General features: G+C 36.0%; 2 protein-coding genes across 2 annotated transcripts; both read left to right on the plus strand.

The window, feature by feature from the left end:
- Nucleotides 1–2728: 2728 nt before the first annotated feature.
- On the plus strand, nt 2729–6590 carry LOC128506439 (microfibril-associated glycoprotein 4-like). Its single transcript, XM_053476869.1, has 5 exons — nt 2729–2935; nt 3432–3650; nt 5097–5193; nt 5379–5546; nt 6224–6590. The coding sequence occupies exons 2-5, from the start codon at nt 3438–3440 to the stop codon at nt 6475–6477; spliced, it is 732 nt and encodes a 243-aa protein (XP_053332844.1). The 5' UTR covers nt 2729–2935; nt 3432–3437; the 3' UTR covers nt 6478–6590.
- Nucleotides 6591–9111: 2521 nt separating this feature from the next.
- LOC128506959 (microfibril-associated glycoprotein 4-like) lies at nt 9112–13066 on the plus strand. Its single transcript, XM_053477574.1, has 4 exons — nt 9112–9307; nt 11143–11361; nt 12609–12705; nt 12891–13066. The coding sequence occupies exons 2-4, from the start codon at nt 11149–11151 to the stop codon at nt 13064–13066; spliced, it is 486 nt and encodes a 161-aa protein (XP_053333549.1). The 5' UTR covers nt 9112–9307; nt 11143–11148.
- Nucleotides 13067–13681: the final 615 nt, after the last annotated feature.

The following is a 13681-nucleotide window of genomic DNA, read 5'->3' on the forward strand; positions in this document are numbered from 1 at the left end:
ATGCCAGCGAGGCACTGCCCACCAGACCTGCAATTGCATAACATTCCTTCCCTTTCTTTCCATCCTTCTTTCTTTAAACCTTTCCTTCTCCATTTTTTTTAAATAAATTACCCTTTTTCCCGTAGGACCTCACCTCGTGTCTGTGCTTTATGGTGCTGCTCGTGCAACAAAGGGTCAAACCCGTTACCACTTAATAATGTAAATTGGTTTTATATAAACCAAACCTTTTCATGTGTTTTCCTCTATAAGCATTGTGGAATATTTAGTCACCTTAGTGCCTTGAGAGGTTTGGCCAATTATGGTATTGATTGTTTTGGAATTACAGTTATTTTCACACACTCTTTTTGGGTGCTCATAAATATAGGAATAAATGGCTGACAAGCAGTTTCAAGGCCAGATGTGACCTCGCTACTTCATGGCATATCAAGCAGATCAAAAGAAGCCTGGTAGTTTTAATCATTACATTTTCATTTGGTACAGTAGCTGTTCACTCAAGCTCTCAACATGGAATATGTTTTCAAAGCAGTTATTTCTGAGTTTGACCCCTAGTCTGAACCAGAAAATTGCAGGCCTTTTTTAAATGAACTGTATGAACTTTGAATGAAATGGAATGAGTAGTTGAAATTGGCTGTTTTTAAAATAAAACTCAATATTTGAAATGAATTGTAATGTAAATGTAAAATGTAAAAGCTAAAATAATGTAGGTAGTAATGAAGGTAATTTTTACAGTGGTGTGATTGTGTAAACTTATATATATATATTATATATATATTATATATATACATTCATATATATATATATATATATATATATATTTTTTTTTTTTTTTTTTTTTTTTAGTTGATTGGTATAATTGCTCTGTCTTTTAGAAAGCCACCTTTTAGGACAGATGTAACTATTCTGTATTAAGGCCTACTTTGTTTTGAATATTATATATATATATATATATATATATATATATATATATATATATATATATATATTTTTTTTTACACAACCATAGTAAGTAGCACGTGGATATGGAGCTTATGATTTTGCAAAAAAAAACTACATACAATACAACACACCCATTTATGACAGTAGAAATTATTTACACAGAGTGTAAGTGATAGTAAGCTTGTATTACAGCTGCAACTCAATCCATAAAACGATAATGCATCAAATTGTAAACAGAATGTTTTACTATAATGCAGTTCACAGGAGTAAGATATGAAGATACAAGTTTTCTGGTGAAACAGAACTAGTACATGATGCAGGTACCCCAAAGCTAGAAAAACACATACTCCAGGCAGGGACAACGGTCAGGGTGAAAGCTGAAATAACCATCTGTAAACGTAGAGGTGGTGTGAAACATGCACAGTGAAGTACTAATAACCTCACTCCAGCTGTTTCACACTAAGTCACACACATGGGAACAAGAGACAGAATTAATCTATAGAAAAGTAACCAACATGCAGTAATTTAGCTTTTCAAACTGATAATGAAGACACTTGATAGTTGACTGGAAACTAGTATGACGTCACATGAGCAAAATTAGGCGTGGCTTCTGCCTGGTTTAAATGAAAGCCTGCATTATTAAATTAAAGATCTGACTAAAGACCCCTGTGCTCAACAAAAAAACACACAAATCACCATATCACATGAATGTACCATATCACACAGTGATGATGACTGCTGGAATTTACAATGATTATATTATAGTAGTATTGTTTAATAATATGCTTTTACGGTCTTTTATATGCCAAAATAAAATCTAATAAAAATCTGTATGTAAAGAACCCTATGTGAGATTTTGGTACAAGTTCCAGAAACTTACAAGTTTTAGAAAGTTTAAATGTTATGGCATTTTTTATCTAAATAATTTGGACAGTCATCAGGCAATGCACAATATTTATGAGTGTGTACTTATTAAACAATTGTAAAACAAAGTTAAATATTGTACATGAATTTGGCCCAGGATCCAGGAACTTCCTCAGAAATGTGTACAATAATCAGGAGGAGTTTGAAGGCCCAACAAGGTTTATAAGTGAGGAGAAGGAAGATAGGTAGATTGCAAGAAGCAGCTTAGGTAAGAATTTTTTGTTATACTTTAGAAGATCTAAAAATATTGGTATTGATCTATCTATAATTTAACCAGGAAGATGGTTACATTAATCTATAGTCTTTCTGAACTAGCACAGTGTTAGGCATGAATTATTACTCAATAATAACCTGAGTTTTGTTCAGGGAAACTATATACTGTTGTGGAAGGGGCCAATATTTTAAGTTGTCATATGTCCCAGCTTACTATAGGAGATGTATTGGGAAAGGCTAAATATGTTTCAGATATAAAAGCTCGACGAAGGCCTGAGAAGAGGCGCAGTGGCCCAGCGAGGGGAAATGCTGCAAAGACATCTCTTCTGGACATTGCTGCAACACGTGTGGAGAAAGTCTGTTGACAACTGCAAGACTGTGGTTATCAACGATGATCTATACCAAAGATGAACTGTGTAGCGTGATGTCTGCAACTAACGCTCTACTTGTTTTAGTGTGACAGTTAGCCAGCCTTAAGATAAGATTATGTATTCTGCTGTTGAGTTCAGTTGGAGATAGTATCAAAAAGCATGATTCGTCAGTATTTACCTTATAAGGTTAAGGCCTGCTAATTGGTTGGTAGAATAACGCTGTTAGAACATGAGTCACAGGACCAGGGTATAAAAGAGTTCCGTTATAATACACAAATGTTCTTAGGCAGTGTTACCAGGCATTGTTAATTTAAGTTCACAAGACTTTGTGTTCTTTTATTTTCCTTTGAACCCTTTGCTTAGTATTTGCTATTTTCACCATAAATCTACCTCGTTTTATTTGCTTACGTTGTAGTTGCTTGCAATATAAAATAATAAAAGGACTGCCGCTGACGATTCCGGGGATTACATTTCCAAGGACACTTTCTAAGGTGAGTCTTGCGCTGATCTTTACTGAATTTGACACCGGTAATGTTTCGTCATTTGCAGACAGATATATCCTCTTTGTTTTCTCTATGTTTGTCAAATGCAGCAAAACAATACTTAAACAAATTTCAAACCAAAAAGGAATATAGGAAGTTATATTTCACAAATCACAATAAATATTAGTTTATTTATTATATTGCATTAAATCATTTTCTGTAGAGCAAGTTTAAAATTAGTTGTTTATAGAAACTACTGAAGGAAATTTAAAATGTTTGCAAGTTTCAGTGTAATTTTAATTTCCTTATTATATATCCTGTTTTTATTAATTGTTAATTTCAATCTTTTTTTAAATGTTTTTTTTTTTTTGTAAAATTCATCTTTGCTCAGTCATTCTTCATTATAAATGGATTTTAGCAGTAGCTCCCAAGTTATTATCCAAAACTCATTAACACTTTAAACTGTATGTTTTAGTCCACTTAGCTTGTTTATCTTTTCTACCAGGTCATTATGTTTTCCATGAGCTATGTTCTACTGCTCCCCCTGCTGGCTGGGAGTACTCCTTATTATCAGGATCTGTTTCCGACTGACTGTGCTGACGTCTATACTAATGGACACACAGTTAGTGGAGTTTACACCATCTATCCTGCAGAGGACACACCTGTCCAGGTGTACTGCGACATGGACTGCTGGGGAACCCAAACAAAGAATGGGAATTGGACGGTATGTCAGAGTTTCTTCTTTGGAAAAAATTTACTCAGTTCACTTAGTTTTCCAAAAAATATATATTTTTTTAATAATTAAGCATATGTGGTACAATAGAGCATTTTTATTTTAATTAATTGTTTTTAAATCCAGCCTTTAGACAGTAATGATTGTCTATGTACCTAATAAACAATCAGGTGATCAAAGTCAATGTTAGAATCAATTGTTAAATATGAGTAAAAAACAACCAAAAAGTATGGTCAAACTCAAAAGACAGACCAATTAAAATATTTTTTTAAAAGGGATTAAATACAGGCGGTGGTGTAGTGGTTAGCACTGTCGCCTTGCACCTCCAGGGTCCGGATTCGATTCCCAGCCAGACTCGATTCCCGACTCTGTGTGCATGGAGTTTGCATGTTCTCCCCGTGCTTGGTGGGTTTCCTCCAGTTCCTCCGGTTTCCTCCCACAGTCCAAAGATATGCAGGTTATGCTAATTGGCGTTCCCAAATTGCCTGTAGTGTTTGTGTATGTGGTATGTCTGTGTGCCCTGCGATGGATTGGCACCCTGTCCAGGGTGTACCCTAAGCCTCTTGGGATAGGCTCCAGGTCCCCCTGACCATGAACACAGGAAAAAGCGGTATAGAAGATGAGTGAGTGAGTAAGCGAGATCAAATACAACATATAAACAGAAATCTAAAGAAAATAAATAAAAAGGATGCAGCCAGAGGAAGAACAAAAAATTATACAAAAATCTTTTATATTCACAACACAACAATTAGATCGTAAAAAAAACTTAAATATTGGCAGTGTGCATATACATACTGTATAATTTGAAATAAAATAAACATGATTTGTTATTTGAAAAACTGGATTGGTGTATAACAATGTTTTGCATATGAAATAGTAAGACCAATTAAAAAATAAACATCCTCTTTAATTTTACTTACATTTTTAAGCCAATTAAATCATGCTTATAAATATTAATAAAGCAACATAAGCCCAAAATTTTAAACAAACTTTACATTTCCCAAAAAAATGGGTAACACTTTTTAAATGATCATCAGCAAAATTTCTATATTTGTACATTATATATATATTTTTTATATTCTACATTTTTATGTTGAGTGGTATACCTTTTATGAATAATATTGTATCTTTCACTTAAGTATAAAACATTTTCTTGACAGAGACCAGACCTTTTATCCAGCAAATACTGTTGACAAGAACTTACACAATATGATAAATCACTAAGGCTTTGCTGTGACTAAATATTCATGAACTCCTTGAATATTGATACATCAGTAAGTGACCTGAAAGAAACTACAAGCATTTGAAGTTTTGGTAGAACTGTCAGGATAAGGAAAAGTCCATAATCATACATAATCTACTCACACTTAAAAGGCTTTGCACTTAAAATGCTTTTGATTCCCTTAAAGTATTTGTAAATGCTGCATTTCAAACCAGGTGTTTCAGAGGAGAATGGACGGCAGTGTGAATTTCTACAGACCATGGGAGCACTACAAGAAAGGTTTTGGGAACAAGGATGGAGAATACTGGCTGGGTGAATAATAATAATAATAATAATAAAAAAGTAACACTATAGTTCAGTCATCATTCTTCATGTGGAAATAATATTCCAAACTAAAATTTTAATTAGCTCTAAATAATGGATTACTGTATTAAATAAAAATTACTCGTGAGGTATGAATACTGTATGATATATTTTTTATGCACATTTTTTGACAGGACTGGAGAATCTCTACCAGCTCACACGTAAGAGGAAATACGAGCTGAGAGTGGATCTGCAGGACTTTGATGGATCATCAGTTTCCGCACACTATTCCTATTTCTCTATAGATTCTGAGGCTGAGGGCTACAGGCTGAACGTTAGGGGTTTCATCAATGGAGGTGCTGGTGAGTGAGAAAAAGGAATGCAGAGATCATCACAGACACACAAAGGAGAAAACTCAGATTTAGGGCAAATTACAATTGAAACCTGAGTGGAATTATACAGTGTGAATTTTACAGGCTTAAGCCTGTTTATTAAATAGAATGCAATTTTAAATGTACAGTGGCTTCAGGCTCTGCACACTTTGTTGGGTTATAGATTTAATTTAAAATTGATCTGCAGAAGCTACAAGCCTTTCCCTTTAGATGCAGTTTTAGCAGAACTCTATTGGGATTTTTAACAGGAGAAATGTCCATTTAAATGAACATCTCTAAACAACAGTGAGTTAAGACAGTTTTCATAAGTATTCATACCAGCCTAACTGTCAAGTCAAGCCTTTCCATGTCTGAAACCTTCCCGGTGGGGCATGAAGCCACTGAGGACCAAAGAAAACCACATCACACATAACATCAGAGATGTAGGATTACTATGCATCTCAATCCATGCCTCAAGTCAGGAAAAATACATGTTTTTGCTGTTAATTGAAAATCTAAGGAAAATAAAGAATATGTGGGCAATCGTTTCTAATCCATATTTTTATTTTATTGATATAAATCTTAGTATTAATATTTTTGTGTTCTTTTGATGCAATTGTGTAAGATCCTGCATGTATATAATAAGTAAGTGTTTCTTCTGTCTGCAGGTGATTCTATGGAATCCGCCGATCAACAGAAATTCTCCACCCCTGACAGAGACCAGGACTCTTATGCAGGGAACTGTGCTAAACTCTACCTTGGTGCATTTTGGTACAATCAGTGCCACCATGCTAACCCTAATGGGATATACATTTGGGGAAGTGACAACACTCATTTTGCTATTGGAAATGTGTGGAACACTTGGAAAGGCTATAATCATGGTTTAAAATCCATCACTATGAAAATCAGACCTGTGATATAATGATTTGAGGTTTCACTTTACTGTACACTTCACCCATACACTGAATGGGTTGAAAGATGTAACTATATTGATTCATTTAAATTTAATAAAACACTGAATTTTGGGAAATTTGATTGCCTAAAGTTCATTACAAAAATTACTTTCTCTATTGTTATGATAAAACAGTATAAGTTATGTTATTGATTCGATGGTTTATTGTTTAAATTATTCCCACACAAAAGGAACACTGTTCTGACATATAATTAATATGAAAATACAAAAAAAATTATTACAAAAATCAAGTTTTATGATATAAAATATTTTGCCTTGCAATTAAGTAAAATATTAATTCATTCTACATAATTCCTTTAAAATGTTAAAGGTGTCCTCAGAATCTGGGAGCTGGTCCAGACTGAATGGCCAGTCAATCTGGACCCATCCCACAACTCAAATTGGGAATGAATAAAACAATGCAATAAAGAGTAGGTGTTGTACTTTAAAACAAAAAAAATTGTTATTGTTTCAATATATTGTTGTCTGGCAATGTTAAGACAAACCAATCGATCAGCTTCATCTTTTGGTCCTCCTAGATTAGCTGGCAAAATTCTCCATGTTCTCCTTCATTCTTGGATTGGATGCTAATTTCACATTTTTTCCCTTTTCTCTACAAATAAATCTATTAGCAGAGCTATTGCAAGGGATGTTTTCTGCTGGAAATCCATTTATATTGTGTTGTAATGCAGCACGCTGCTCGTGGTTGTTTAATAACAGCAGATGCCAAGGGAGCGCAAGCACCAAAGTGCTTTGGAAAGAAGTAGAAAATGGCCTGCCTGTTTTTTTTTTGTTTGTTATTTTCCACACGCTGTTAAATAAGACATGTGAACAGCTCCTTAGAACCCTTAGAAGTTATAAGCAAGTTTATTTAAAGTCAGTTGTTTATCAAGACCCTGGGATGGATTGGCACCCATCCAAGGTGTACCCTCATGCCCTATGTCTCCTGGGATAGACTCCATTCCCCGTAACCCTTTATCTATATGAACTAAAGTAAGGTTATGTCTGTATACTGGTCAGAACTCACTCCTTCAATTATATCTTTGTTTTATACATTGGAGGACCTGAAACCAGTCTCAGAAAAAATTCTGTCTGTCTGTCTTTCTAGCCAGATTTTGTCACAGCATCAAACACTGCTGGCTGGACAGAATTGAATCGGTATAGATGATGAATGTGTGTGAGTGAGTGCTTATCAAGACATTAAGCAGGGACAACGGTCAGAGTGAAAGCTGAAATAACCATCTGTAAACCCAGAGGTGGTGTGAAACATGCACAGTGAAGTACTAATAACCTCACTCCAGCTGTTTCACACTAAGTCACACACATGGGAACAAGAGACAGAATTAATCTATAGAAAAGTAACCAACATGCAGTAATTTAGATATTAATCATCAACATGGCTGCAAGCTTTCATTATCAAACTAAAGGCACACTTGATAGTTGACTTGAAACTAATATGATGTGATCACATGAGCAAAATCAGGCGTGGCTCCTGCCTGGTTTGAATGAAAGCCTGCATTATTAAATTGAAGATCTGACTAAAGACCCGTGTGCTCAACAAAAATACACACGAATTACCATATCACATGAATGTATCATATCACACAGTCATGATGACTGCTGGATTTTACAATAATTATATTATAATAGTATTGTTTAATAATATGCTTTTACTGTCTTTTATATGCCAAAATAAAATCTAATAAAAATCTGTATGTAAAGAACCCTATGTGAGATTTTGGTACAAGTTCCAGAAACTTACAACTTTAAGAAAGTTTAAATGTTATGGCATTGTTTATCTATTTAATGTTAAAGTATATGAACAATTTGGACAGTCATCAGGCAATGCACAATATTTATGACTGCGTACTTATTAAACAATTGTAAAACAGAGTAAAGTATTGTACATGAATTTGGCCCAGGATCCAGGAACTTCCTCAGAAGTTCCTTTGTTATACTTTAGAAGATCCAAAAATATTGGTATTGATCTATCTATAATTTAACCAGGAAGATGGTTACATTAATCTATAGTCTTTCTGAACTAGCACAGTGTTAGGAATGAATTATTACTCAAATGAGTTTTGTTCAGGGAAACTATATACTGTTGTGGAAGGGGCCAATGTTTTAAGTTGTCATATGTCCCAGCTTACTATAGGAGATGTATTGGGAAAGGCTAAATATGTTTCAGATATAAAAGCTCGACGAAGGCCTGAGAAGAGGCGCAGTGGCCCAGCGAGGGGAAATGCTGCAAAGACATCTCTTCTGGACATTGCTGCAACACGTGTGGAGAAAGTCTGTTGACAACTGCAAGACTGTGGTTATCAACGATGATCTTCATACCCAAGATGAACTGTGTAGCGTGATGTCTGCAACTAACGCTCTACTTGTTTTAGTGTGACAGTTAGCCAGCCTTAAGATAAGATTATGTATTCTGCTGTTGAGTTCAGTTGGAGATAGTATCGTGCAGCATGATTCGTCAGTATTTACCTTATAAGGTTAAGGCCTGCTAATTGGTTGGTAGAATAACGCTGTTAGAACATGAGTCACAGGACCAGGGTATAAAAGAGTTCCGTTATAATACACAAATGTTCTTAGGCAGTGTTACCAGGCATTGTTAATTTAAGTTCACAAGACTTTGTGTTCTTTTATTTTCCTTTGAACCCTTTGCTTAGTATTTGCTATTTTCACCATAAATCTACCTCGTTTTATTTGCTTACGTTGTAGTTGCTTGCAATATAAAATAATAAAAGGACTGCCGCTGACGATTCCGGGGACTACATTTCCAAGGACACTTTCTAAGGTGAGTCTTGCGCTGATCTTTACAGAATTTGACACCGGTAATGTTTTTTCATTTGCAGACAGATATTTCCTCTTTGTTTCCTCTATGTTTGTCAAATGCAGCAAAACAATACTAAAACAAAAAGGAATATAGGAAGTTATATTTCACAAATCTTCTTCTTCTTTGTCTTTCGGCTGTTCCCTTTCAGGGGTCGCCACAGCGAATCATCTGCCTCCATCTAACCCTATCCTCTGCATCCTCTTCTCTCACACCAACTAACTTCATGTCCTCTCTCACTGCATCCATAAATCTCCTCTTTGGTCTTCCTCTAGACCTCCTGCCTGGCAGTTCCAACCTCAGCAACCTTCTACCGATATATTTACATTCTCTCCTCTGAACATGCCCAAACCACCTCAATCTGGCCTCTCTAACTTTATCTCCAAAACATCTAACGTGGGTTGTTCCTCTGATGAACTCATTCTTAATCCTATCCATCCTTGTCACTCCCAAGGAGAACCTCAACATCTTCAGCTCTGCTACCTCCAACTCTGCCTCCTGTCTTTTCTTCAGCGCCACTGTCTCTAAACCGTAGAGCATCGCTGGTCTCACCACTGTCCTGTACACCTTTCCTTTCATTCTCGCTGATACTCTTTTATCGCACAACACACCTGACACTTTTCTCCACCCATTCCAACCTGCCTGTACCCGCCTCTTCACCTCCTTTCCACACTCTCCGTTGCTCTGGACAGTTGACCCCAAGTACTTAAAATCCTGCACCTTCTTTACCTCTGCTCCCTGTAGCCTCACCTCAACCAAGCCTCACCAATGTTCTCTTTCGTTTTCCTCATTCATCAACTCCTTAAAGTACTCCTTCCATCTTCCCATCACCCTCCTGGCATCTGTCAGTACATTTCCATCCCTATCTTTAATCACTCTAACCTGCTGCACATCCTTCCCATCTCTATCTCTCTGCCTTGCCAACCTGTACAGATCCCCCTCTCCCTCCTTACTGTCTAGCCTAGCATACAAGTCCTCATATGCTCTTTGTTTGGCCTTTGCCACCTCTACCTTTACCTTACTCTGCATCTCCCTGTATCCTGTCTACTCTCTTCAGTCCTCTCAATGTCCCATTTCTTCTTAGCTAGCCTCGTTCCCTGTATACACTCCTGGACTTCCTCATTCCACCACCAAGTCTCCTTGTCCACTTTCCCCTTACCTGATGATACACCAAGTACCCTCCTACCTGTCTCCCTGATCACATTGGCTGTAGTTGTCCAGTCAACTGAAAGCACCTCCTGACCACCCATAGCCTGTCTCAACTCCTCCCTAAAGACTTCACAACATTCTTCCTTTCTCAGCTTCCACCACTTTGTCCTCTGCTCTGCCTTTGTCCTCTTTGCCTTCCTCACCACCAGGGTTATTTTACACACCACCATTCTGTGTTGTCTGGCTACACTCTCCCCTACCAACACTTTGCAGTCACTGATCTCTTTCAGGTATCTCTTTCAAGTTATATTTCACAAATCACAATAGATATTAGTTTATTTATTATATTGCATTAAATCATTTTCTGTAGAGCAAGTTTAAAATTGGTTGTTTATAGAAACTACTGAAGGAAATTTAAAATGTTTGCAAGTTTCAGTGTCATTTTAATTTCCTTATTATATATCATGTTTGTATTAATTGTTAATTTCATTCTTTTTTAAAATGTTTTTTTTTTTGTAAAATTCATCTTTGCTCAGTCATTCTTCATTATAAATGGATTTTAGCAGTAGCTCCCAAGTTATTATCCAAAACTCATTAACACTTTAAACTGTATGTTTTAGTCCACTTAGCTTGTTTATCTTTTCTACCAGGTCATTATGTTTTCCATGAGCTATGTTCTACTGCTCCCCCTGCTGGCTGGGAGTACTCCTTATTCTCAGGATCTGTTTCCGACTGACTGTGCTGACGTCTATACTAATGGACACACAGTTAGTGGAGTTTACACCATCTATCCTGCAGAGGACACACCTGTCCAGGTGTACTGTGACATGGACTGCTGGGGAACCCAAACAAAGAATGGGAATTGGACGGTATGTCAGAGTTTCTTCTTTTGAAAAAATTAACTCAGTTCACTTAGTTTTCCAAAAAATATATATTTTTTTAATAATTAAGCATATGTGGTACAATAGAGCATTTTTATTGTAATTAATTGGTTTTAAATCCAGCCTTTAGACAGTAATGATTGTCTATGTACCTAATAAACAATCAGGTGATCAAAGTCAATGTTAGAATCAATTGTTAAATGTGAGTAAAAAACAACCAAAAAGTATGGTCAAACTCAAAAGACAAACCAATTAAAATATTTTTAAAAAAGGGATTAAATAAGGCGGTGGTGTAGTGGTTAGCACTGTCGCCTTGCACCTCCAGGGTCCGGATTCAATTCCCAGCCAGACTCGATTCCCGCCTCTGTGTGCATGGAGTTTGCATGTTCTCCCCGTGCTTGGTGGGTTTCCTCCAGTTCCTCCGGTTTCTTCCCACAGTCCAAAGATATGCAGGTTATGCTAATTGGCGTTCCCAAATTGCCTGTATTGTGTGAATGGGTGTGTGTATGTGGTATGTGTGTGCCCTGCAATGGATTGGCACCCTGTCCAGGGTGTACCCTAAGCCTCTTGGGATAGGCTCCAGGTCCCCGCGACCCTGAACACAGGAAAAAGCAGTATAGAAGATGAGTGAGTGAGTGAGTGAGATTAAATACAAGGTATGAATAGAAATCTAAAGAAAATAAATAAACAGGATGCAGCCAGAGGAAGAACTTTAAATTACACAAAAATCTCGTATATTCACAACACAACAATTAGATCGTAAAAAAAACTTAAATATTGGCAGTGTGCATATACATACTGTATAATTTGAAATAAAATAAACATGATTTGTTTTCTATATTTGTACATTATATATATATATATTTTTTCTATTCTACATTTTTAAGTTGAGTGGTATACCTTTTATGAATGATATTGTATCTTTAACTTTAATAAGTATAAAACATTTACTTGAAAGAGACCAGACCTTTTATCCAGCAAATACTGTTGACAAGAACTTACACAATATGATAAATCACTAAGGCTTTGCTGTGACTAAATATTCATGAACTCCTTGAATATTGATACATCAGTAAGTGACCTGAAAGAAACTACAAGCATTTGAAGTTTTGGTAGAACTGTCAGGATAAGGAAAAGTCCATAATCATACATAATCTACTTACACTTAAAAGGCTTTGCACTTAAAATGCTTTTGATTCCCTTAAAGTGTTTGTAAATGCTGAATTTCAAACCAGGTGTTTCAGAGGAGAATGGACGGCAGTGTGAATTTCTACAGACCATGGGAGCACTACAAGAAAGGTTTTGGGAACAAGGATGGAGAATACTGGCTGGGTGAATAATAATAATAATTTTTAAAAAAAAGTAACACTATAGTTCAGTCATCATTCTTCACGTGGAAATAATATTCCAAACTAAAATTTCAATTAGCTCTAAATAATGGATTACTGTATTAAATAAAAATTGCCCGTGAGGTATGAATACTGTATGATATATTTTTTATGCACATTTTTTGACAGGACTGGAAAATCTCTACCAGCTCACTCGTAAGAGGAAATACGAGCTGAGAGTGGATCTGCAGGACTTTGATGGATCATCAGTTTCCGCACACTATTCCTATTTCTCTATAGATTCTGAGGCTGAGGGCTACAGGCTGAACATTAAGGGTTTCATCAATGGAGGTGCTGGTGAGTGAGAAAAAGGGTTGCAGAGATAATCACAGACACACAAAGGAGAAAACTCAGATTTAGGGCAAATTACAATTGAAACCTGAGTGGAATTATACAGTGTGAATTTTACAGGCTTAAGCCTGTTTATTAAATAGAATGCAATTTTAAATGTACAGTGGCTTCAGGCTCTGCACACTTTGTTGGGTTATAGATTTAATTTTTTTTTTTTCAAGACTTTGTGCAGGCCAGTCAAGTTCTTCTACAACAAACTCACTTATCCATGTCTTTTAACCCTAACCCTAATCCCAGGGTACAACAGACAGATACTGTTTGCTGATAGAATGTGGATATTCTCAGAATTTAAAATTAAGAGTGTGTGAATGTATGAGGTGTGTGTGTGCGATACATTGGCATTCTGGGTTTCCTTGGATAGCTCCCTGTGACCCTGTACAAGAATAAGCATTATAGAAGATAAGTGAATGAAAGAATAAATGATTCTATGGACATTATTCTGAAAAGATTCTGTTAAAATTCCTGCAAATTTATTCACTGATACTAAGCTTTTTCCATGATCTGAGGTTTTTTGCTCACTGATATTGAGTTTAAATGCCACATCCTGGTTCTCCTCACATTGCTTGTTG

Source organism: Clarias gariepinus, chromosome 18, assembly GCF_024256425.1.
Source record: "Clarias gariepinus isolate MV-2021 ecotype Netherlands chromosome 18, CGAR_prim_01v2, whole genome shotgun sequence".
Taxonomy (NCBI): domain Eukaryota; kingdom Metazoa; phylum Chordata; class Actinopteri; order Siluriformes; family Clariidae; genus Clarias; species Clarias gariepinus.

Bases quoted from the DNA above. Each gene is read 5' to 3' on its own strand.
- LOC128506439 (XM_053476869.1), top strand. From the start codon at position 3,438: ATGTTTTCCATGAGCTATGTTCTACTGCTCCCCCTGCTGGCTGGGAGT. The intron at 3,651-5,096 runs GTATGTCAGAGT...ATTTCAAACCAG, and splicing joins CAAAGAATGGGAATTGGACG to GTGTTTCAGAGGAGAATGGA. The intron at 5,194-5,378 runs GTGAATAATAAT...ATTTTTTGACAG, and splicing joins GGATGGAGAATACTGGCTGG to GACTGGAGAATCTCTACCAG.
- LOC128506959 (XM_053477574.1), top strand. From the start codon at position 11,149: ATGTTTTCCATGAGCTATGTTCTACTGCTCCCCCTGCTGGCTGGGAGT. The intron at 11,362-12,608 runs GTATGTCAGAGT...ATTTCAAACCAG, and splicing joins CAAAGAATGGGAATTGGACG to GTGTTTCAGAGGAGAATGGA. The intron at 12,706-12,890 runs GTGAATAATAAT...ATTTTTTGACAG, and splicing joins GGATGGAGAATACTGGCTGG to GACTGGAAAATCTCTACCAG.